Source organism: Symphalangus syndactylus, chromosome 6, assembly GCF_028878055.3.
Source record: "Symphalangus syndactylus isolate Jambi chromosome 6, NHGRI_mSymSyn1-v2.1_pri, whole genome shotgun sequence".
Classification (NCBI taxonomy): domain Eukaryota; kingdom Metazoa; phylum Chordata; class Mammalia; order Primates; family Hylobatidae; genus Symphalangus; species Symphalangus syndactylus.
The window spans coordinates 108,660,477-108,686,669 of record NC_072428.2 but is presented as its reverse complement, the minus strand read 5'-3'; the positions used below and the strand labels follow the sequence as shown (position 1 = coordinate 108,686,669).

At 35.6% G+C, this 26,193-nt stretch overlaps 1 protein-coding gene and 1 long non-coding RNA gene across 2 annotated transcripts in view; one reads left to right on the top strand and one right to left on the bottom strand.

The window, feature by feature from the left end:
• Nucleotides 1-25,235, bottom strand: part of LOC129484933 (putative protein ATXN8OS) — an 81,746-nt gene extending 56,511 nt beyond the window's left edge. The window contains exons 1-5 of the mRNA XM_063642165.1: nucleotides 25,119-25,235; nucleotides 21,553-21,645; nucleotides 15,860-15,958; nucleotides 15,563-15,720; nucleotides 12,740-12,847 (exon numbers count right to left, since the gene is read on the bottom strand). Coding sequence (XP_063498235.1) covers nucleotides 12,801-12,847; nucleotides 15,563-15,720; nucleotides 15,860-15,958; nucleotides 21,553-21,572 — 324 coding nt within the window. The 5' untranslated portion in view covers nucleotides 21,573-21,645; nucleotides 25,119-25,235 and the 3' untranslated portion in view covers nucleotides 12,740-12,800. Of the gene's footprint in view, nucleotides 12,848-15,562; nucleotides 15,721-15,859; nucleotides 15,959-21,552; nucleotides 21,646-25,118 lie in introns of the transcript that reaches the window.
• LOC129484932 (uncharacterized) overlaps nucleotides 1-25,279 on the top strand; it is a 30,276-nt gene extending 4,997 nt beyond the window's left edge. Inside the window, exons 3-4 of the long non-coding RNA XR_008658568.2 lie at nucleotides 7,382-7,525; nucleotides 25,152-25,279. This is a non-coding gene — a long non-coding RNA (uncharacterized lncRNA). The remainder of the gene's footprint in view (nucleotides 1-7,381; nucleotides 7,526-25,151) is intronic.
• Nucleotides 25,280-26,193: the final 914 nt, after the last annotated feature.

Below are 26,193 nucleotides of genomic sequence, written 5' to 3'. Positions count from 1 at the left end.
TTTAACTCCAATAAACTTACTTTTATTTTTGAGATACATGAATTGTGGGTTTTTTTTATTTTTGGCTGGTTATTTTTCCAATCAGAAGGTATCATCTTTTATATAAAAATGCAGTGTTATTGTGTTTCCTGTCTTCAAATTATATCTTTGGTACTCTATCTGGAAAAGAGAGAGGGGCAAGAAGATTTATTATTTTTAAAATAGCTAAAATCTGTTTTTAAAATGACATAATGTACTTTATGATGCATGTGCCAACATATTTATATTAAGCATTAAAGTATAATCACAGCATTTTTACAGGAAGATGCTGATTATATATGTTTTCTATATTACTCACATAAGCATCTTTCTATGAGTGACAAATTGAAATCTTTAAACTCAGGTTTCTGCTGGTTACTGCTTTATTTTATTGAAAAATTGAATAGACTCCATTTTAACCTGCACATGTTGACCAAAGAGAAATTTAAAGCAATGATATTTTTTACTATAAATCCAAACAGACTTTATCCACATCATTTATATGGATGTAATATCTACCTATCTATCTCTTTTTATTCCGATTCAATATTATAATAAGTTCTTTTAAATAAAATGTAATCTTTATGGTTAATGCCATCCACCTGTGACCTAATTAATATGTAAATATTGGGTAGGTACATACCATGAAGAATTAAATAACTGATTAGTTTATTTTAGTTTTACTTTACTGTAAATTAAGACATTTTAACTTTTTGGTTGTTAAAGCGATGTGCAAAAGTAAATGTAGAAACTCAGAATCATTTAAAAAATAATTACAATCTAATATAGGTAAATGAAGGTTTTATTTGAAGAAACAATAAGTTAAGTTGCATATAACTTGGTTAAAATGCACCAGAGCATTCAGCCTTTAATATTTTAAACATGTCAATTAAAAACAAGTCTTTTTTAAAGTAGTAGAAGCTTATAGCAACTTGAGAATAAAAGTAAAAGCAAGCATTTCAAGTAAATAAAAATGACAACGTTACTGATGTCTAATGCAACCCATCACACCCCCTGCTAATATGAATCAGTCCTCAATCTAGTATTTTTAAACACTGTCAGAGATGTCATATCTAGTTTTTGAATATTTATTTCACAATTTTGTTTTATTCTCATGACTTTTGCAGCCACATATATGCTAGATTTTCATTTTTCTAAATTATAATCAATTCTTAACACTGACACCAAAGTGAGTAGGTAGATTTTAATCAAGGACACCCTTACTCACATCAGAATCTCAAATATCTATGGAACTGCTTTTGGTGTGATACAACCTCATGGTCAAAACAATTACTTTTTATTGAGCATTTGAGGGCCCATACTCATTCTCACTGCTGTTTTAGTTAATGCTGGCTTCAAATCCTGTAAATTATATTAATATTTTTAAAAATAACATATGGAGCACCTGCACAATCTTGGATCTGAAAGCCTAAGTACCTGCTCCAGAAAGAATTCATTGTCTTATGTCTGTAGCTATTTTTTGATCAAGAAAGCCATTAAACTTGACTTCGTATCACCAAATAGGAAGAACAGCAGCACAATTAATAATGTGCTAATATTCATAAACTGAATTAATTAAATGATTTGTGTAAGGGGTGTCATCCATGTCTTTGTTTGTACTTTGCACGAAGTATTGGGTACAGTGACATTATTTTTCAGATTAGGAAATGAAGCCCCATAACTTTAAATGAAATAACTAATACATATTTATGGAATATTTAAATATTGTTGAAATGTATTGGAGAAAGTCTTAGTGATCATTTAGTTCAATTGCCCATTGTTAGAGGACATGGATTCAAGTCTTGAACCAGAATAAGTTACCTAAATATCTCTAAGCCTTAATTGCCCATCTGTAAAATTGAATAAGTATGCCAAATTCATAGCAAACTGATAATGATATGTGAGAAGCAAAAGTGGCTGGTGATCTGCCTATGATTTTTATTTGAATGCAAGTAGGTATCTCTAGGCATCCCAACAATTTACAGTAACCTTTTTGGAAAATATTTGCATATTATTCATTTTTATATAAATAGTAAAAACACATGGTACACAATTCTAAAGGAAAATTTAAAAAGGAAAAGAGTAAAAAGTAAATGTCGACCATATTCCTTTTCTCCAAGATTAAACCATTTGTTTTAGAAACTTTTTTTTGTTTTATTATAACAAACCATTTGTTTTAGAAACATAATTTTTTATTAAAGAAATTGTTTCTCGGCGGGGCGCAGTGGCTCACGCCGGTAATCCCAGCACTTTGGGAGGCCGAGGCGAGCGGATTACTTGAGATCAGGAGTTCGAGACTAGCCTGGCCAATATGGGGAAACCCCCATTTCTACTAAAAATAGAAAAATTTAGCCAGATGTGGTGGCACGCACCTGTAATCCCAGCTACTACTGAGGCTGAGGCAGGAGACTCTCTTGAACCCGGGAGGCAGAGCTGACAGTAAGTTGAGATCGCTCCACTGCACTCCAGCCTGAGATACAGTGTGAGACTAAGAAAGAAAGAAGAAATTATTTCTCAGCCACACACAACCTTCACTGCACACCCCATCAAAATCATCAGTGTTCTCCCTGCCCGTGCATTCATTCAGGAGAGAAGAAGGGTTTCTGATGTGATACCTTAAACCATCTGATCTAGACTGGCTGCCCTGGAGCACAGCAATTATTCTCCATCATTACCATTTGGATTCTCTCCCTTTCTCTCATGTGTTTGCCTCCCCTTTTTTCATTCTCTGGTTTGTACTCTTGTTTGAGTAAAACATATACTCCAGCAGTTTAGGGAGAAAGAGCATGTAGGAAGAAAATTTTTGACATTTAATAATCTCTGTAAGCATCTTCCTTTTTCACTTTCACTTGGCTGGCAAAAAAATTCCAGTTGGAAATCCATTTCCTCCAGACTTTTAAAAGTTTTGCTTACAGTATCTTTAATAGAATCTTCTAGCTTTCAGTGTTGCCCATAGTTATATTCTCAAATCCTAAATCTGAAATATTCTAAATTTTCCACAATATGCTTTAAAGAAAATATATTTTTAAAAGGCATCAACTGTTTCTCAACAGGCAGCTCACCATGAAATATATAAATAAATAAGGAAGCTCAGAATGCCCCAGCCTCACCAGGCACTCAGAGCTTGTGCTTGTAACCTGTTCCAACACTCTTACACAGGAGCACAGAAGTGTTGGGGAAAAAGAATTAAAAACTAAATATTTTTCTAGCCCAGATAACTTCTCCACAAAGATAAAAGAGAGCGAGAAAAAAAGAAGTTTATTACTGAATAATAAAGTCAGAATGTGATGTGCATCAGTGGCAATCCGCTCATAGATTTTATATAGTCACCCTTTCAGATAGGCAATCAGAGATGACCCAGTGCATACATATTCTCAGGATAAACAATGACTGGCCATGAAGTAAGAGGACTTGACAGCACCATTTGTCACACACAGTTTATCCTAAATTCACTTGGTAATTGTGGTGACCATCTGTGCTAGCTAAATGATTTATTCAAAGGAAAAATAAGCTTCTCGTGTCTTCACAACAGGAAGTAGTGTTGCCACTTGGAGCAGGACGTCTGCCCAAATTCAGCTCCAATGGAAATAGGGATGCCTTTCTGATGATTACAGTTGGAAGAGAGGCAGAAAGGTGGCAAGAGGCTTATTTAGCTTTTAAAAATATTTGCATACATTTCAAAGAGACAGAGAACTTATAATTACAAGTTTTCTAAAATACATGCAGAAGGAGTGGGGGTGCCTTTTTACTTATTTTTAACAGGGAGAATTAAGTCTCTTGTTTTAATTTGAATTTGCCCTTACACAAGCAAAAGTTTCCAGACATCTGAGGAAAGCCTCATAAATGAAAGATAGAATGCCATGGAAGAAAAAAGAGGAAGAAGAAAACTTGGAAATAAAACTTTTCATATTCTTAGAAAATATGACACTTATTAAAAAAACCATTTTATTTATAGTCATTCAAACAATGAAAAAGAAGTCCTTGGAAATAAAAACTTAAAAACAAGTAAAATAAATAAAAATAGGAAGCAAAGTCAAGGAAATCTACTGGATGGTAGAGATTTGGGGAAAATGGTAGGGGGGAAAGGAAGAGAGAGGAAGAAAAAGAAAGACAAGCAACATATAGAAATTAGAGAACCAAAAATTGAATTACAGAAGCTCCAAAACTAGAGAATAGAGAAAACAGGAGGAAAGCATCAATTAAGTAGTGCTACTCAGCAAAATCCTTTTACTAGATGTGTGGAAGGTTACTGTTCCCTGGATTCTATATGCATTTTATGTGTTTTTAATATCATACAAATTTGCAAGCAACTGAATAGGTCATCTTTAGCAACTCATTTATATTTCTCTTGGTTTCAGGTTTTGTTTGTTTAATCATTAAAGTAAAAAAATAGTCTTAAAGATAATCTTGGACTCTTTCAAACCCAAAATTGAATTAATTCTAGTACAAAGCTTAGCTCAACATACTGCCTTTCCTCATGGTATAATAGCTGGTCACCATTGGCTCTTTAGTACTTCAAATATAGAGTTGCTGAGTCCAATTTCAAAGTATTATTTAACAAAAAATCAATACCATAGCTGAATCAGTAAGCTCAGTATTTGGAACAGAAGTATATGAATTCCAATATGTGGAGATAAAGGAAGATGAAAAGATAAGTGAACTGTAGTTTGGGACAGAAGGAAAAATAAAGAGAAATAATACTTTCACTTTGAGCCTTCTTTCCATGGTAGGTTAGAATGTAAGATATTAACTCATTTCTTGCTTCCAGGATTATAATCAAATTACCATGGTTAAAACTACACATAGTAGGCTGATCATATACTCAGTTTATCCTGGCGATCAGTTAATGCTTTTTAATTATTTTATTAGTCCCTTTCATCCTGATAAGTAAATTTTGAGAGTAAATTATCTAGTCACATTATTCTCCAAGAAGTTTTTTTAAAAGTAGGATATAAAAAAGTAATGATCAGTAGTAAAAATAGCAATCAGCAGTCCTGAGAACCATTGGCATTTAGAAGAGTGTCATCAATTTCTTAATCAATAGGGAATTTAGAGGGGCTAAATACTGTCTTTTACTGCCTTTGTTTGGAGATGTTCATTAAAACAGTCAGGGCAAAAAGACGTGAGAAAGGCAGAAGGGGGAAAAGATAAGAAGAATATGTCTGCTGGGCATATTGAGATGACACCAGCAGATGCTTCAGGTGACTCTGTGGCATCAGCGTAGTGGCCTAGCTGTCAATAGTTAGCAAACATCACTGAACATGCTTCACGTGGGAGCACTTACTACCAATTTCAAGACAGAAAGCACATTAAAATCACATAAAGTATCAAAACACAGTATGTGTTAACTACACTTTAGAAATCTTTAAGTGAGGAAAGCTTTTCTAAGTTTGACCAATACTCTAGAAACCAAAATTATTTTCAATTGAAAGCTTAAAAGCAGTAATAAAAATTATTCTGAATGAAAAAAATACACCAAGAAAAGAATAAGTCTGGGGAAAAATTAGCACCTATGGCAGAAAATAAGATAATTTTATTAATTAAACAAAAACATACACAAAAAAGAAATAGACAATATTAGTAGACAATTTACAAAACATAAGATAGCTTGAGAAAACAGTAACAACAGCAAATGACCATCAAGGATCTGAATGTCCCACTGCATAATTGAAGCAATGTAAAATAAAAGTCAGATATCTTTCAGTTCTCCAGTTGAAAAATATATATGTGTGTATGTAGTGTTTATTAACATTTTGTTGTTGGAGGGTGCTATGGCTTGAATAGGTCTCCCAAAGATCTTGTGTTGAAAATTTAATCCCCAGTGCAACAGTTTTGAGAGGTGAGACCTTTAAGAGGTGACTAGATTATGATGATTCTGTCCTTGTGAGTGGATTAATGTCATTATCAGGGGAGTGCATCAGCTATCTGAAGAATGGGTTTGTTATAAAAGCAAATTCAAACCCCTCTTACTCTCTTGTGAATACTCTTGTGCCCTTCTGCCTTTAGCAATGGGATGATACAACAAGAAGACCCTCACTAGGTGAGGCCCTAGGCCTTGGACTTTCCAGCCTCCAGAACCATGACCCAAATGTTTCTGTTGTTTATAAAATTACTCAGTCTGTGGTATCCTGTTCTACCAACAGCAAAACAGACTAAGGCAGAGTCTATTGGAAACAAATGGTTTTATGTTTTTTTGATTGTAGTATACATTTTTGATGTTTTTCTAGAGGGCAATTTGACATTAGCTCTGTAAATTTTAACAACATATATACTTCGCCCAGCACTTCTCCTGATACATATTCACCCAGACTTTCCGAAGAGTCTTCTCATTTGTTTTTCATCATTGCATTTAATGTATTGACAAAAAACTGCAAATATCAAAAATAAATATCAGCTTGATTTTTTTAGTGTAATCTACCATTAAAATTTAAATACAATTAATCAATAAAATAAATGGAGCAGACTGTCATGGACAACTCTTTAGAAATATTATTGGGAGGAATAAGCATGCTTGAGAATAGTAAATACGTAGCAAAATCCCACCTGTTGGCTCTTACCCTGCTAAGTATGCATAACAAAATGCTAACATTTGCAATATTTGGGGTCATTTGGGAGGAGGTAATAGAGGATAATTTTTATTGTTCATCACACAAATTATTTGTTTTTTTAACCTTATAAAATTATTTTGTATTGCTTTTATTTATTTATTTATTTATTTATTTATTTATTTATTTTTTGAGACGGAGTCTTGCTCTGTCGCCCAGGCTGGAGTGCAGTGGCGCAATCACGGCTCACTGCAAGCTCCGCCTCCCGGGTTCACGCCATTCTCCTGCCTCAGCCTCTCCGAGTAGCTGGGACTACAGGCGCCTGCCACCACGCCCGGCTAATTTTTTGTATTTTTTAGTAGAGACGGGGTTTCACAGTGGTCTCGATCTCCTGACCTCGTGATCCGCCCGCCTCGGCCTCCCAAAGTGCTAGGATTACAAGCGTGAGCCACCGCGCCCAGCCTGTATTGCTTTTATTTTAAAATAAATAATGTAAAGCAGCATTTTAAGAACTTGAAAAAGTGATTTCCAAATACAAGTTCTAGAAGACTTTAAATATTTTAGTACCATTTGTCATTTTAAAATATTGAGCTTTCCTAAAGTAATTCTAATAAATAAAAAGTCAAATATATAAGGAAGTTTTAGGAATTAAAGCATATATTCTACTGAAATTATGCAAAAGGATATTATTTAGCAATCGTAAGTTAAGCCCTTAAGTCTACACAAGAGATGCTACTGAACGGACTGCTCATGTTTTCTGTGCCCATTGAATCTAATGATAAAGTAATGACCTTCTATGTGTTGATTCTCTTTTGTAGGCTGAAGGGCAGTGTGGACCAGTGTCCTCAGATTGTTTGGGCAAGTTGCTTCACCTCCCTGAACTTCAATTTCAACACCACTTAAATGATACTAACAATGCCTTCCTGCTAGTACTGAGGACTGAATGAATCAGAATTAAAAGGGTAAATGTGTAAAAGCATAGCTACTGAATAAATGTTGCTTGAATATAAGTTTTTAAATATTTGATAATAATGTGTTTCCACTGCATGGGAAGAAAGCGTGTGAACATCCAAACAGGAAGAGAAGGTCATCCATATTTAATACTCAATGCTCCCTCACTCCTTTACGCTCACTGCACAACATCCCTGAAAAGATGAAGACTTGGGGACAGTGGATGTTTATAAACAGTTGCTGATAAAGGTGTTTGCTTGCTACCCCATGGCTCAAGGCTTTTACTTTATGAATAATGAAAGAACATAATCAAATCTATCCAGCCCCGAACTAATGTAATACTAACAGTCTTTCTGAATGCCGTGGTTTTGGAGCACATTTCATGGTAAAGCAGCTAAATAGCTACTACAGCGTGAGGTGAGCCTACACTGGCCACCACCTGAAATCAGTGTTGTCCCAGAGTCAATCCAGATCATGGTTTTCCCCCGAGGCCTTCAGACCAAGGTGCAAGCACAGCTTTTCTCCCTTCACTTTTACATTTTTCTTCTTTCCCTTTTGCTTTTGTTAAGAGCTACCTGTATAAAGTACTTTATTACTCATCTTCTAAGAGCAAAGGGAAAACTTGATGAACGTATTTAAACCTTGGTAATGCAACATTAATTAAGCTGAGACTTCACCAAACAAGACATATACAATAATTAATGTATTCAGTCCCAGCACATACAGAATATAGCAAAATGGACGGGCTTCAAAAGAATGTTATCTCTATGTAAGAGAATAATTTTCTTACCACAGTGCTTTCTGTGAAATCACAGATTGTTTTTAACCACAAAATAAAAAATAGGCCATGCTGTTATAGCCAGCATTAAATTTTAATTGATCCATAAAATAATATGAATTGTTAACATTTTTAGGTGTTTACCATGTGTCAAGCTTTGTTACAAACACTTGATGTTTATTGTCTTTCAAAATCTTCATGACATTATGACATAAGTCCTATTATGTCCCCATTTGACTCATGGTCATTTGATTTTGTTATTGTTGTTGTTGTTTAACTTATTTCCATAGATTATTGGGGAACAGATGGTGTTTGTTTAGATAGGTAAGTTCTTTAGTGGTGATTTGTGAGATTTTGGTGCACCCATCACCTTAGCAGTATACACTGCACCCTGTTTGTAGTCTTGTATCCCTCAGCCCCTTTCCACCCTTTCCTTCTGAGTCCCCAAATTCCACTGTGTTATTCTTACACCTTTGCATCCCCTAGCTTAGTTCCCACTTATGAGAACATCAGATGTTTGGTTTTCCATTCCTGAGTTACATCACTTAGAATAATAGTCTCCAATCTCATTCAGGTCATTGCAAATGCCATTAATTTATTCCTTTTTATGGCTGAGTAGTATTCCATTGTGTGTGTGTGTGTGTGTGTGTGTCTGTGTGTGTGTGTATGTGTGTACCACAGTTTCTTTATCCACTTGTTGATTGATGAGCATTTGGTTTGGTTCCACATTTTCGTAAATGTTAATTGTGCTGCTATAAACGTGTGTGCAAGTATTTTTTTTTTTTTTTTTTTTTTTTGTATAATGACTTCTTTTCCTCTGGGTAGATATCCAGTAGTGTAATTGCTGGATCAATGGTAGATCTACTTTTAGTTCTTTGAGGAATCTCCACACTGTTTTTCATAGTGGTTATACTAGTTTAGATTCCCAATAGCAGTGTAGAAGTGTTCCCTGTTCACTGCATCCACACCAACATCTATTATTATTTTATCTATTTATTTTTTGATTATGGCCATTCTTGGTCATTTGAAAGAAGAGGAAAAACTGGAATGAGAAAGAGCAGAGAGGAAAATTTTTTGAAGTACATTTTGAGCAAAATTTGTGACTCTCATTTTTTTGAGAGACTATAAAGATAACTTGCAGGAGATTTGCAATTGTTTTTGGAAGACAAATATTCATGTTTCTAATTTGACATAGAGCAAAGATGGGACCATGGAGCATATAATGTGTATGTATATATGCATATTTGTATGTATCTATTTAAGTCTGTATGGAGGAGATTGCATATGTTCTTTATATGTGAGGATCACATGAGAATCCTCAAATTTAAATCTGATCACTAAACAGTACTTATTCTTTCACAAGCTTAAACAAGTAATGCTCACTTATTGTATGTAAATAGATTTTTGCCTAAATTAATATTTTTCTTGTCACTTTGGTGTTTTTTGCTTTTTATTTTTGTTTTATCTGAAGGATAAACAGTGATTCTAAGCAGATAAGAATTACTGCCATATCAATGATATATTACTCTTCTGTTAATTAATTTTCAAAGAATGTAGACTTTTAACTAAATATAAAATAATTTGTAGAATAGAAAAAAGATGTTAAGTAAATAAAAAGAATATGAAAACTTTGGATATTTCTGGCTTAACATCAATCATACCTTTATGCATATATATTAATCAAAATTACAAAAAATTTATCTAAAGATTAAGTATGAAGAGAAAACTTACATAGGTAGAATTGAAATGATTTCTTTCTTATAATGGTTTTCCTATAGAATGTTAAGGTACATTTCTTTTATATGTAATTTATTAATTTTTATTACTCCAAAGTCAAGAGTGATAAATCATTAAAATGCAATCTATGATTTTATTGACCAACAGCTTAACAGAAATAGAACCTCAAATTTTAAAATCTTAGTGTCATTTACTCAAGTATTAGCTCAATAAAATGCATGTTAATATATTTTAAAAATGTCTTCAGGAAAAATATAAGCAAGAATTTTTATCCTATACCCTGAAGAACTGAACAATTTCTAAGGCTGATTGATATTGTATAGTTTGTTGATGAATTCTTAGCTGATTGATACTGTATAGTTTGTTGATGCTCCACAAAGCTCAAGATCTTTTTATAAATCAATCGCTTGAGATGAGATGTTTTCTGATTGTAATATACAATGTGTGTTGTCTCCTCCTAAACAAATTTATCACAAAGGTATAAGTAAAAGTGTCTCAAATATCAACTTAATGTCTGATGCACATGTTCTACATGTGTTAAGCATGCTATGAAATAAAAATCTGATCTTTTGTTTCAACTGATACACACTAGATTTGCCATTTATGTTTCTCCCTACTAAATTTTAAAAGCTTACTTATAAAATCATTATAAGCATTCAAAATGATATTTTCAGAATGGTTGTTATCTGTGGGTGAAAGAGAAGTTTGACATGTATTTACTTATGATTTGCCCTGAGAGATAGACTTAGAGGAAAATGATAGGAATATTGGCTGTCAGTTTGAGGATAAGCATTAATCTTCATAAGCAGCACAGGGCTGATTTCATATGATATATTTCTACAAAGAGACAATTTTTGGAATTAATCTAATATATTCTAATTTTTAGAAATGATACTTTCTAACTTACAAACAACTAAATTATAAAGTTACTAGACTGTGAAGGACACTTGACATCCAGCTAGCTCTGTTACATGAGCTGTGGCCACTTCTTTGCTTGAAGCCCACTGCGAAAATCTATCTATTATGAAACATCTACAAGGAAAATAAGACAGTGTTTTGTTTTCATGGAGGCATTGAATTCAGTGTACACTTGAATGTGTCTTGATTTTCATCTCACCCCACTCCATCCCAAAATATTAGTTATAAATTTATTTCTGAGAGTATAAAGGAGTGCTGTTTTCTCCAAGCAAAAAATGAAAAAGCTGCTCTCCCTGTACCTGTCTCCATGCCAATCCTGGTGAATTATCAGGACTTTGTGTTTCAGAAATCTAGACAGTTCTTATACATGGGGGTAATCGATAGCATATTGCCTGTTTCTATGAGAAAAAATAAACTTGGTAAGTGGAGTATACTACCCCACCGTTAAGATCCTGGGTAATTGTATGTCTGATTTTTCAAGATAGAAAATACAAATGTGTTGTATAATGGTACTGAAGATGGTCTCAGCCATACACTTGAAAAGCAGAGAAATATCTGAGAACTGATAGAAAGTCAGAGTTTCTACAACATTCATGGAGATCGGAGTCTGAGAGGAACTCCTTGGAGAAGCAGAACATCATATGAAATGTCGATGTTGATGCCTATGAGAACTAGACAATGGGCACCTTAGCTATGGGTGACTGAGGGAAAATGTCATGCTAAACTTGACATGGAGAAAATGGAGCCAACAGCAGAGACAGCTATCATGTGATAATTAATAGCACCTCCCAAAGAGGTTGTCAGAGTATCCAAAGAAATAATCTATGTAACGGTCCTGACATATAATAAATCTTCAATATTTATTAGTTATTTTTATTATCATTCTAAATATTATTCATACATTTCTACTTAAGTATAAGAGTGTTGAGTTCTAAGACTTGCCCAGTCTTAGAACAACTTTTTTCCATGATGACTGAGGACCCATATGGAGCTTAATTCACCCTCACATTGACTTATTAAACACACACACACACACACACACACACACACACGCACACTTCATTGACAAGAGAAGCTAACTTCCTTGAAGGGATATAAATTGAGGCATAGAACAGAAAAAAAAGAGAAAAATAAGAGAAATTTTGTCTGTCTGCCTCATGTCCAAAATTTTTAATTGTTACTTAATATGTTGGTATCCACTTTCGTAAGGAAATTCAGCAAAAAATTTAAGGAGCTCTTGAAGAATTTATGAAAAACATAGGGATTTTTTAAAGTACAATGTAATTTTATTATAACATTTTAGCCTAAAAGGTGGATATAGATAGACTATATACAAATCTTGAAAGGGAAGTTTAATTATATAAAGTGTGCTTAGGATGTGAGGCAGAGCTCAGCATATCTCTCGGCAATAGAGATGCATCATTAGACAATTTTGTTGTTGTGTGACTATCACAGCGTGTGTGTACTTATATAAACCTAGATAGTATAGCCTACTACCCACCTAGGATCTATGGTATAGCCTATTGCTCCTAGTCTACAAACCTGTACAGATATCACTGTAGTTGAATACTATAGGCAGTTGTAACACAGTAATGGTATTTGTGTATTCAAACACGTCTAAACATAGGAAATGTACAGTAAACATATGGTAGTATAATCTTATGAGACCACTGTCATATATATGACCTGTTGCTGACTGAAATGTTATTACAACATGCCCATGGTCTACTTTTTATAGCCATCTATATGGACGTTTTATATGATGTTCTGCTTCTCCAAGGAGTTCCTCTCAAACAGGCTCAGATCTCCATGAATGTTGTAGAAACTCTGACTTTCTGCAGATCACAGATATTTCAACGCTTTTCCAGTGTCTGGCTGCAACTATCTTCAGTATTAAAAGCTATTACAACATAGTAGAATTTTGGTCAACAGCAGATCACATATATGACAGTGGTTCCATAAGATTATAATACCATGTGTTTACCGTATCTTTCCTATGTTTAGATAAGTTTAAATATACAAATACCATTACCGTGTTACAACTGCCTATAGTATTCAGTACAGTAACATCTGTACAGGTTTGTAGCCTAGGAGCAATAGGCTATACCTTAGATACTAGGCATGTAATAGGCTATACTACCTAAATTTATATAAGTACATACATACACTCTGTGATATGGTTTGGCTGTGTCCCCACCCAAATCTCATCCTGAATTGTAGCTCCCATAATCCCCATATGTTTTTGTGGGAGGTAAGTGAATCATGGGGGCAGGTTTTCCTATGCTGTTCTTGTGATAGTGAACACGTCTCGTGAGATCTGGTGGTTATATAAAGGGCAGTTCCCCTGCACATGCTCTCTTGCCTGCCACCATGTAAGATGTGCCTTTGCTCCTATTTTGCCTTATGCCATGATTCTGAGGCCTTCTCAGCCATGTGGAACTGTGAGTCCATTAAACCTCTTTTTCTTTATAAATTACCCAGTCTTGGGTATTTCTTCACAGCAGTATAAAAATGGACTAATACAGTAAATTGGCACCAGTAGAGTGGGGCACTGCTATTAAGATACCCAAAAATGTGGAAGATACCCAAAAATGGGTAACAGACTGAGGTTGGAACAGTTTGGAGGACACAGAAGGAGACAAGAAAATGTAGGAAAGTTTGGAACTTCTTAGGGACTTGGAGGGCTCGGAAGACAGGAAGATGTGGGAATGTTTGGAACTTCCTAGGGACTTGGAGGGCTCAGAAGACAGGAAGATGTGGGAAAGTTTGGAACTTCCTAGAGACCTGTAGAATGGTTTTGACCAAAAAGTCCAGGCTGAGGTGATCTCAGATGGAGGTGAGGAACTTATTGGGAACTGGAGCAAAGATGATTTTTGCTATGCTTTACCAAAGAGACTGGCAGCATTTTTACCCTGCCCTAGAGATCAATGAAGCTTTGAATTTGAGAGAGATGATTTAGGATATCTGGTGGAAGAAATTTCTAAGCAACAAAGCATTCAACAGGTGACTTGGGTGCTCTTAGAAACACTCTGTTTTGCCAGGCACCTGTGGTTCATGCCTGTAATCCCAGCACTTTGGGAGGCCAAGGTGGGTGGATCATGAGGTCAAGAGATTGAGAACATCCTGGCCAACATTGTGAACCCCCGTGTCTACCAAAAATACAAAAATTAGCTAGGCATGCTGGCATGCACCTGTAGTCCCAGCTACTTGGGAGGCTGAGGCAGGAGAATCACTTGAACCCAGGAGGCAGAGGTTGCCATGAGCTGAGATCACGCCACTGCACTCCAGCCTGGGTGACAGTGCGAGACTATGTCTCAAAAAGAAAAAAATCAGTTTTATGTATTCACAAAGATATGGTTTGGAATTAGAACTTATATTTAAAAGGGAAGTAATAAATCTTGGAAAGTTTGCAGCCTGATGATTCAACAGAAAAGAAAAAACAATTTTCTGAGGAGAAATTGAAGCCAGCTGCAGAAATGTCCATAAGTAACGAGCAGCCAAATGTTAATTGCCAAGACAATGGGGAAAATATCTCCAGGGCATGTCAGAGACCTTATGGCAGCCCCCCTCACTAGCTGGGAGGCCTATGAGAAAAAAATGGTTTCATGGGCCAGCCATAGGGCCTTTCTGCTTTGTGTAGTCTCAGACTTGGTGCCCTGCATTGGTGCCCAGCCTTGGCCCAAAGGAGCCAACATAGAGCTCAGGGCATTGCTTCAGAGAGTGCAAACCCCAAGTCTTGGCAGCTTACACAGAGTGTTGGGCCTGAGAGTGCACAAATGTCAAGAATTGAAGTTTGGGAACCTCCCCCTAGATTTCAGAGGAGGCATGGAAACTCCTGGATGTCCAGGCAGAGGTGTGCTGCAGGGGTGTAGCCCTCATGGAGAACCTCTGCTAGGGCAGTATGGAAAGGAAATGTGGGGCAGGAGCCTCCACACAGAGTCCCCACTGTGGAACTGCCAAGTGGAGCTGTGAGAAGAAGGCCACCATTCTCCAGACCCAAGAACGCTAAATCCACCAACAGCTTGTACTGTGTCCCTGGAAAAGCCACAGACACTTAAGTCCAGCCCGTGAAAGCAGCCAGGAGGTGGGCTGTACCCTGCAAAGCCACAGGGGAGGGGCTGCCCAAGGCCATGGAATATACATATATATCATATACATATCATATATATATATCATATATTCTGACATAGATTTAATTGGAGCAAATGAAGGATAAGATATAGATAAAAGAGCAAAAAATACATGAAAAAGAAAAAATGTATGGCTCAAAATGTCCAAAATAGTGAAATATATCAAATCAAGGGTACAAGAAGCCCAAAGACCCTAAGTAAGAGGAATGTTAAATACATACACATTCACAAACAGACATATTTTTAAATTGCTTACCCCCCTTCCCCCCCAAAAAAAAAACCCAAATTTTAAAGGCAGCCAGAGGAGAAAAAGGACATTGGTATGAATTCATGGTATGAATGTTTTTGTCCTCTCTAAAATTCACGTGTTGAAAACCTAATTCCCAGTGCAACAGTGTTGGAAGGTGGGGCCTAATGGAAGGTGTTTAAATCATGTAGTTTCCACCACTATAAATAGATAAAAGCCTTTAATAAAAAGGGCTTACAGGAGTGGATTTGTTGTCTTCTGCTCTCCTGCCGTATGAAGACATCGAGTTCATCTCGTTTTGCCCTTCTTTCTTCTGTCATGTGAAGATGCAACAAGAAGGGCCTCACCAGATGCCAGTTGCTGGCACATTGATCCTGGACTTCCCAGCCTCCACAACTATGAGAAAATAAATCTCCATTCTTTATAAATTATTCAGTCTGTGGCATTCTGTTATAGCAGCACAAAACAAACTAAGACAGACACATTACATACAGAAAAACAAAGATAAAAAATATAGCTGGGCATGGTGGCTCACACTTGTAATCCAAGCATTTGGAGAGGTTGAGGCAGGAGGATCACGTAAGCCCCGGAGTTTGAGACCAGCTTGAGCAAACTGTCTGTAGAGACACTGTCCCTGTCAAAAGTGAAAAAAATTTAAATAAATTATGCCGGTGTGATGGTGTATGCCTTTGGTCCCAGCTACTCAGGAGCCTGAGGTGGAAGAATCCCTTGAGCCTAGGAAGTTAAGGCTGCAGTGAGCCATGACCATGCCACTGCACTCCAACCTGGGTGACAGAGAAAGACTGAAAGAAAAGAAAGAAAGAAAGGGAAAGAAAAGAAAGAAAGAAAGAAAGGGAAAGAAAAGAAAGAAAGAAAGGAAAAAAAAGAAAGAAAGGAAGGAAGGAAGGAAGGAAGGAAGGAAGGAAGGAAGGAAGGAAGGAAGGAAGGAAGGAAGGAGGGAAGGAAGAAAAATGGGAGAGAGAATTATAGTAGACCTATATTGCATATATAATGCATATTTCTTCAGGAAATATGCATTCAGAAGCCAATGAATTGACTTGTTTAAAGTACTGAATGAAAAAAGAAAAACCCTGTCAACTCAGAATTCTCTAACAAGTAGAAATAGCTTTACAAAATGAAATTAACACAAACACTTTTTCTGACAAAAGCTGAGAAAATTCATTGCCAGTAGGTATACAATACAAGAAATGTTAAAGGGAGATCTTCAGGCAGAAGAAATATGAATGCAGACAGAAACTTGAATCTACACAAAGAAATTGTGAGCTCTGGAAATAGTAAAATGAAACACAAATAATAATCAATTTTTGAAGTTTTAAATTGTTTGTTTCCTCTTGCATGCCTTGTTCTTTTACTATATTTATGGGAAGTGTTATCTCTTAATACCTAACATTTTTAGTTTATGTTTTATTTTCCTTATAACCATGATTTTATTTTGTTTTTAAAACAAAACCATTAGCATCTTGATTTTACTATGTAAACTTTATCATGGGAAAGAAAAACCTTCCTGTAAGTGGATCTAAATGATGAAATATTTCTATATGAATTATAATGATTATAGTTGATAATTACTCAATTTTGGGGTAAAGCCTATCAAACAGTAAAGGAGTAATGATTTTACATGTAAAAATTATGTTCATATAAGAATAATGGCAAAAATGAAGCACAAGGTGAAATGTTTTAATTTTTGGTATTGTTGACGTTAAAAGACTTTACACTCAGCAGCATGAAGCAGTTTTAACAGATGGGTGAAAAATATCTGTCAACAGTGTTATAACCTTGTCATTATCTGAAATGCAGCCAATAAAAATGCACTTCATTTGTATGGCTGAAAGTCTGTCAGTTTATTCCTGTTCTTGAACAAAATCTCTGTAAATGACATTTTGGCGTTTGTATTTTACATCAAATATGGCCATAGAGAAATAAACCTTTGATGAACTACTTCCATATGTATCTCATTAAAAATTCATAAAAGATTTTATTTGCCAAATGAAAAGCAAAATGCTATTTTCCAAAATCAAATCAAAATGATAGCAATAAAATGAATTTTCTCCAATTACAATTATTATGTTCACACTAAATACATAGCAAATTATCTATCCTCCCATATCCTCCCACAAAGTTTAACAAAATATTCAAGAAGCATCAGAAATTAGGACCTAAGGAGATTATTACTGCATCATGCACCCGAAACTATAGCCAAACATAACCTATAAACATTTCCCTCATTGTATGATATCTGTAAATAAATAAAAAAAAATTTAAAGAAACAAAAATGGAATATAAATAGTAGTATTCCAGTGTCTCAATTTAAGGAGTGGAAGATGTCTGAAGTATCAGTTAACTTATTCAATCCAGTTCCTAATACTAAAAAGAAGAATACATCATAAGCATATTTGTTATACCTTGTTCTTCTTTCCCTGTCACTTGTTACAAGGAAAGCTTGGCTTGACTCAGTTGCTTTATCCAAAAAGCCCAGGTTCTATCACCAGGGCTGTGTGAAGTAATCTCTCAGCAAATGGCTTTGCTGCTTCAGGGCCATCCCCCCAAGCACAGGACACATGAAAGTATGAGGCACTCTTGTCCTATTGGTTTAGCTTCTGTAGTGCTCTCATTTACCCTCCCCCTCTGAGTCTTGCTCTCTCCTCGGAGTCCTATCAATCGGCTCATCCAGCTCATCCAGCCCACCCTTTGATAACCCACAATGAGTTCAGGCTTTTAGCGAGAGCCTGGAGAGATAGTGTCATCTAATATTTTATCTGGGGCCAGCAAATACTAAGCAACTAGAAAAAGTTTGAATTGGGGCAAAGGTAACATACTGAAAACAAAAACAATTTATTATCCCAATATTACACTCTGCTATGTGTGACTATCAAATACATAATGGATAATCAGGTCAGCCAAAAAAAAATTTGGGCTGGGCCTTCAAAAGTACATAATATCTGCATAAGACTAGTAATAGAAGGTGTTATTCCATGCATCAGGAATCTAAAAGAAACAAAAGGAAATGAAAACAAGGGCAGTGAGAATAATGACTCTACCGTAGTTTTTATTCTATTAGAAGCAAAGCAGAGCTAAGAGTGGAAGTGTCTGAAGGCAGATATGGAAGGGTTAAATCATTCATTTCCTTGTAAGTAAACTAGAGAAGATTTTACTTGATACAAGAAGAAAAAGAAAATATATGACTCTCCCCAAAACAGAGGAAAATTAAAATGTTTTAGGAAGATTTGAAAAATAAAAATACCAGCCTGGCGCGGTGGCTCACGCCTATAATCCCAGCACTTTGGGAGGCCGAGGTGGGTGGATTACGAGGTCAGGAGATCGAGACCATCCTGGCTAACACTCCATCTCTACTAAAAATACAAAAAAAAATTAGCCGGGCATAGTCCTAGCTACTTGGGAGGCTGAGGCAGGAGAATGGCATGAATCCGGGAGGCGGAGCTTGCAGTGAACCGAGATTGCGCCACTGCACTCCAGCCTGGGCAACAGAGAAAGACTGTCTCAAAAAAAAAAAAAGAAAAGAAAAAAAAAGAAAAAGAAAAATACCATGTAGAATGAATGTGTGAAGTAGAGATAAGACATAAGGAGGCTTCTTATGCATTCTTGTTTAACCTTTACTCTGTGTGAGAATACTCTTCTTAAAGTATTATACCCTCTTCTCATATTGTCTCAGAAAGGGAGTTCATATTGTAACCCATTGCCATGGTCATATATGTATATGAAGCTTTCCATATACAATTTCCTACATTGTGAAATAAATTACCTGTTTTACAAATAGTAATTTCTCTTTCAGAACTCAAATTAATAATGTTCTAAAACTTTGTGAACCATACAACTAATTTAATATAAGTGAAAGATATATTCATTCTTTCTTGTATATAAAATATGTATCTCATTTTTTACACTGAAATTCAAATTCCCTTTACCAGTTATTTTCCTAGATCCAAACTCATCATCTGTTCTGCGATACTAGGGCTAGGACTTGGCAAACCATACTCTTGCTTTGCCAACTAGCTCCCTATTAGATTCTGACAACAAGGAATATTTAAAAAGAGACCAAAAGGCTGGAAGAATCAAAAAGATACATAACCCTTGCTATTTCATTTCAAATCCTTTTTGCTTCCTGTTCTTGTTGTTGCTTCAGGAAAGCTTCTTTGCCCTGGAAATAGTTCCAGTGGCAACATTTGATACTGGTTTGCAGTTTTTCTAATACGCCTAAAATAAGGCTCATGACATTCCCTCACAGATCCCAGCTAAACCCAGCCAGTATCTCTTCCTCAGATATGTGAATTTCATAGATGGAGAGACTCATTCATGCTTCTAAGTTTTAATAATTTCAAACTCTTCCTTTTGTCACTAAGCCCTAAGGTTGTTGAATACTTCTTTCTGTTATTACCTACATGTTACTTTGGTGGTTGCTTTAGCCTTTTTTTTTTTTTTTTCAGCCTGTAGTTAACAATTCTTTATGTTAAATTCTTTCTGTTAAAATAATGGATGTGGTGTATATCTCCCTACTGGACCTCCCTGGCTGAAAAAGACATTGGTACCAAGAGCGAGGACTCAAAAATAGAACCCTTCAAAGATGGAGGTTTGAAATTGGCTTGGTTATGTCTCTAGTAGAGAACACAGTACGGAGCTCCTTACAAGTGGCAAATGGATGCAGCTAACCCACAACATGTAGTGCCATCATGATTAATCACATTACTGCCTCTGTTTTATGTTGATGAAGCAAGTACCTTGGGGCACCAAGTGACTGCTTCTCTCAACTGTTAACTGTAGTCAGGATGAGTCCAAGGAGTGCACTGGGTTATTTACAGAAACAAAACAACAAGCTCAGCCCTGTCACAGCTCAAATTAGAGTCAGATAACTGTAGAAATTCTATAACAGTCCTAAAATAAACCCTTATTCTTTATAGCTACAGGCCTGGTCTTAATTAAAATCAGACATAAATTTTAATTGAGTGGGTTGCAAAAGTAGAACAGAAGTTGAATTTGCAGCCTCATCAATTCTCTCATTTAAACGTTAGGATATTGCTTGGGAAAGAATGGGATCTTCATAATTGAAAAGATTTCACTGGATTGGATACAAATTAAGCTGACAATCTTCAACCCCTGGTCACCCTGAACCTCCCTTGCCAGTGGAAGTAGTCTCCTCTTTTGTTTCTGAGACCAGTCTTCCCCTACGAGAAGATCCTATACTATAACCTCACCTTGGGGCTCACAAATGGATGCTTATTCTCAAGGTCTTCTTGTTGTTATTCTGTCCGCAATGAGAATCATATCTCAGCATGATCCAGAAAGACAAATACCAAGTCTGACTGGGGTAGAAATAGATTATATATCAAAATAATTGCAAAAGTTTTGTACATTTATGTTGGCAGAAATCTGGAATGTAATTTAGGGTTACATCTATGTGTAATTGGAACTAAGCCCAAAACTTAATTCTATAATTTATAATAAATTCTACAAATACTATATATCATTTATAGTATATACCAATAAATGGTACCAGTGACTTGTGTAGTGCTGTGTTCTTTCATATATTATCTCATTTAATTTGCCCCTACCCTTAGTAAGACTGTAACTATTATTCCCATTTTATAGATAAGGCTAAAGGGATTCAACTAAGTAAATTTAGACTGTTAAAAAAAAGTGCAGAATATCAATATCCTTTGGCAGGTGTTATTTATATTTTAAAAATATAGTATTCTTCTTGATTTAAGAAAATGCTTTATTTTCTTGTATGAGAAATCATGTTAATAATCTTGCCTTAGTTCAGAATCCTTCATTCTTATATTCAAGATATACAATTTATAGACTTTTTAGCAAAGGTAAGACAGAAATCAACATTTTTAGCATTTTCTTTTTTAAAGAAAATGTTCCCTGTCTTCTTTTATAATTTTATTTGTTAACATTTATGTTTTTACCTTAATTTTATGTTTTTACCTTATCCCAACTCATCTTACAATGAATTCTCCCCAAAATGTCATGTTGTATTGACTAGGTGTCACTACCCGAACACTTTGATGTTTGTTGAGTTCATCCCTGGTCATTTCTAATGCACTGTTGGGTATTAGGTAGAATTGAGCAGGCTCTACAATGGAGAGGCATGTGTGTACACCACCAGGCCACAAGGCAGAAGTATTGTCTCTATTTCCTCCCTTCCTCTAAAAATATTCAGTATTTCATAGACAAGAAAACAGTACATGCACCTGATTGAGCCTGCGCATTGGAGTCTGGTCGACTTGAAGCTGAGTGAATCGAGGCCCATCATTGGAACACTCTGGGCTTCATTTTCTTCATCTGTGGAAAAAGAACAATAATGTTTGCTCCTGGAATTACTGTGAGGACTTTATGGGATTAAAGCAAAGCCTTTAGTTAACATGGTGCTGCCTGATACATGCACTCAGTGTTATTAATAGGTGTGATGGTTAATATTGAGTGTCAACTTGATGGGATTGAGGGATGCAAAATATTGTCCCTGGGTGTGTCTATGAGGGTGTTGCCAAAGGAGATTAACATTTGAGTCAGTGGACTAGGAGAGGCAGACCCACCTTCAATCTGGGTGGGCACCATCTAATCAGCTGCCAGTGTGGCTAGAATAAAGCAGGCAGAAGAATGTGGAAGGACTCGAGTTTCTGAGTTTTCAGGCTTTTACCTGTCTCCCATGCTGGATGCTTCCTGCCCTCAAACATCAGACTCCAGGTTCTTCAGCTTTTGGATTCTTGGACTTACACCAGTGGTTTGCCAGGAGCTTTCAGGCCTTCAGCCACAAACTGAAGGCTGCACTGTTGGCTTCCCTACTTTTGAGTATTTTGCACTTGGACTGGCTTTCTTGCTCCTCAGCTTGCAGATGGCCTATTGTGGGACTTCACCTTGTGATTGTGTGAGTCAGCACTCCTTAGTAAACTCCCCTTCATATACACATCTATCCTATTACTTCTGCACCTTTAGAAAACCCTGACTAATACAATAGGCTATGCCTTGGAATTAAAATGAGTACTCCGTCTACTATATAGTAACAAAATGACTTTGTGTGTCTGTGAGCTGTGTGTGTTTGTATGAGAGAGAGAAAAACAGAATCTGAGAGGAGGAAAGGACAAAACAAGGGGAAGGGAAGAAAATTTGTGTTTATGGGAAGATGTTTTAGGAAAAGAGGATTAACATGAGTTTTCTGTTAAAGTAAAATATTTAACTTTAGTTACAGAATGCCATAATAACATCAAGTCTCTGATGACACAGGAAAAATAAAGTACAAATTTAAGGCAATTATTACATAATTATGTTTCAAATTTTTTGCTATGAGTAAGCAAGGAATTTGTAATCTGAAATAGAAAATTAATGTATTAAATTGTTACTATCAAGTTTATTCTGCCTAAATAATCAGAGCTAAATAAAACATTTGAATCTTAAAAAATGCAAGATTAATTACATTTAATTTACCGAAAAAATATTCTGTAATTAAGTGTTTACAGAAAATATTTCTGTTCTGGCATGCTTAAGGAAACGTGTAGTAAACACAAATGGCCAAGGTTGCATAACAGACATTATATGCATTCATTTTTTATTGGAAATATTCAATGTTTATTTTAAACTATAAAATGTAAATCATCTCTCTACACATTTGCAGATGCTTTCTTGTTAAACTAGGAAACTCAATATGCTGGTGGGCCTGCTGATGGAGGTTAGGGGTAGTCCTGGCAAAGTTGCCTTGGCCTCTTTCCTGGAGGCACTTTTGGAAGGAGATGACTTTTGCCTCCCACGTTTGCTGTCCAATCCACCATCGAGCATCGGTACAGCAGGTGGGCGCTGCCGCGTACCTGCAATCAGTGCTATCTCCACTTCTTCATGAACTTAGTTACCTGTCCTACTTTCCTTGTAACTCCTTCTCATAAATATTTATTGATGCCCTGATATGTGCAAGAGAGAACTAAGGTGAGCATAGATACAAATCCTTATCCTGAGAGGTTTACTCACCTTTTACATCCCAGTCTTGTTTCTGACATTTTCCTGGTCAAGTTACTTCATGTCTGGCACAGATTGGATTCCTTTGTACATATTACTCTCACTTCTGTATTATATTTTTATGCTATATGCTCTCTTTTATGGCATATGGGAGGCAAAAATCATCTCCTTCCAAAAGTGCCACCAGGAAAGAGGTCAAGGCAACTGTACTAACCGCCATCAGGTTGTTCTGTTTTATCAGCTGTCCCAAATCTCCATGCTTAATTACACTTTCAGAACTTACTTCTTCATAACTTATATACAGCTTATTATGGAATAGGTATTTCTTAGTCATTCCAATCAAACTGAGGAACTTTTGTTTGTTTGTTTTAACACACATCTGACCTGTTGATGCTAAGAGTGTAGGATTCTATAGGTCCATATGATGTCCTGGTTTTATGTTTTCTGTCCAGGTTTGTTAATATGTCTGACTCTGACTACTTAATCGCTGAGTCCAAAGTTACCTCTGTGTTATGAGAATACAGTTGTCTCTCAGTATCTATGAGAGATTCGTTCCAGAACCACTACAGATACCAACATTTCTGGATGCTCAAGTCCCTTTTATAAAATGGTGTCGAACTTGCATATGACCTACACACATCCTCCTGAATACTTCAGATCATCACTAGGTTACTTATAACTGCTAATGCAATGCCCAACATTGCTTCATCACATGAATTCAATGTCATACTCAGCACACAGCAAATTCAAGTTCTGTTTTTTGGAATTTTGTAACAATTTTTTTCCAAAATATTTTTGATCAGCAATTGGCAGAATCCATGGATGTGGCACTCTCAGATATAAAGGGCAGGCTGTATGTCCTTTTCTTGAATTTTGAGAGTCAAATTTCCTGATGTGATTTAGGGAATAATTTAGCATATTTTGGTTTTGGCACTGAAAGGTAGGAGACGGGGTGGAGAGGAGGACACGATGTGCAAATGATAGCAAAATAAAGTTCTAATATTTAGCTAGGGAATGTAATTGATGTAGCCTGACTAGGCATATTCAATATATATATAACACTTCATAGGTCACCAATTGGTGGATATGCTCTGTCTATGCTCTAAAGATAGAATCACAGAGCTCTGTAGCTACTTCCTTAAGGGCTGCCTCAGCTATGGCATTGGCAGAAGTCACGTCCTTCCCAGGGCAGCTTACATGGAGTGACTAAATGAAGCAGGGATATAAAGGCCTGGCCATCCCAACCAAACCAGGACTCTGGGATGAGAAATCTCACTTTTGAGCTTCCCACTAAGTTGATTGAGGTTTGCTGAGCCTGCACAGTTCTTGAACTTCTTTCTCTGCACAATCCTGCTTCCTCCTCTTCCCTTCACAGGTTTTGGTTCATAATAAACATCTTTCAACACATGCCTTCAAAGAATCTAACTTGTGACGAATGAAGTAAACAGGAGTGTATATGCAGACAAAAAAAAAAAAAGAATATGTGAAATCTTCATCTTGTAATGTTAAACTTCCAGTTCTGTTTAGACACCAGTGTTGTTAGGACACAGTTTGTAAGAATATAGATTATGAAGATCTTGGTCTTGTCAAGTAACTGTGCTTACAAGAGCTGGAACCAATAAACAATTATAATACAATAAACCATAAACATCTGGCCTATTAAAACTTTATAAATTAAAAAATGGATAAACTATAGATTCGGTGGATTCCCCTTTTTCTGCTTAAATCTGATGAAAGCCAGCATTTGTTTTTTTCTCATATAAGATGAGAAACTTTGTCTAAAGTGAAGTAGTCACAACATCTACACCTACCTGTCTTTCAAAATCTCCTTTCTTCTCTTTCAGGTGAGGCACTGCTCCTCCTAGCCAAGAATCATGCATCAGAACCCTTCTTTCTTCTACATCCTCTGGGACTTCATTCTATCAATTTACTCTCCTTTTTTTTTGTCTTCAGCCTCCATCTTTTTGTGATGATAATTAAGTACTCACATGTACACACATTGGAAAACACAGAAATAAGGTGCTTTTGTTTTGTGGAGACACTTTTTCCTTTTCCAATTCTAACAGGTATGCATGTTTGAACTGCTTTATTTCAAAAGAATAAAACAAGATTTTCAAATATAACTAAGCATATTAAAAAGCATAAAATAATACTTTTAATAAAATTCATATCATATTTAGGTACAATAAACAATATTTGCTAAATATGTTAATTTATTTTTCATCTCATTTTTCTATTTTATGTCTGTAATTTAACTATTGTTAGTACTCTAGCACATACATGCATTTTATATCTTTTTTATTAATAGTGGTGCACAATTGAAATTTTGGTAACTATTGAATTAAAGAAAATTGGTTTCATATAATATCTTCCTGCAATATTTGAATACATACAAAAATCCTTACCAAAAGCTAAGATACAAATCTATGTACCTCTATTTTTAATCCAAAGTCATTTTATAACTTGGGAAAGTAATTGAAAACATATTTATCCTGTAAAGAAATGCACTAAGTATTTTTTTGATATAAAATTTAATGAGTCCATTGCTAAGCAAATATTACCATTGGGGGTGAAGGACATGAGTTCTATCTGTATTATTTCTTATAAGTGCTTATGTATCTACAATATCTCAAAATAAAAAGTTAAAATTAATGAGTCAAAAGTTATCAGGGTTGAATTTTTGATTCTTACAGGTTGCATGAATAATATTATCAGATAGTATACACAAGATGAGAGTTGCAAGGTAATATTAACTTTAAGTTGTTCATGAATAGTTTCAGATATATCTTTTGAAACTGACTATTTTAATGTACATATATTGTAATACAAAGGTAGATTAAAGGTTATTCTAAAAATTGAGTGTACAGAGTAGAAAGTTCAAAATCT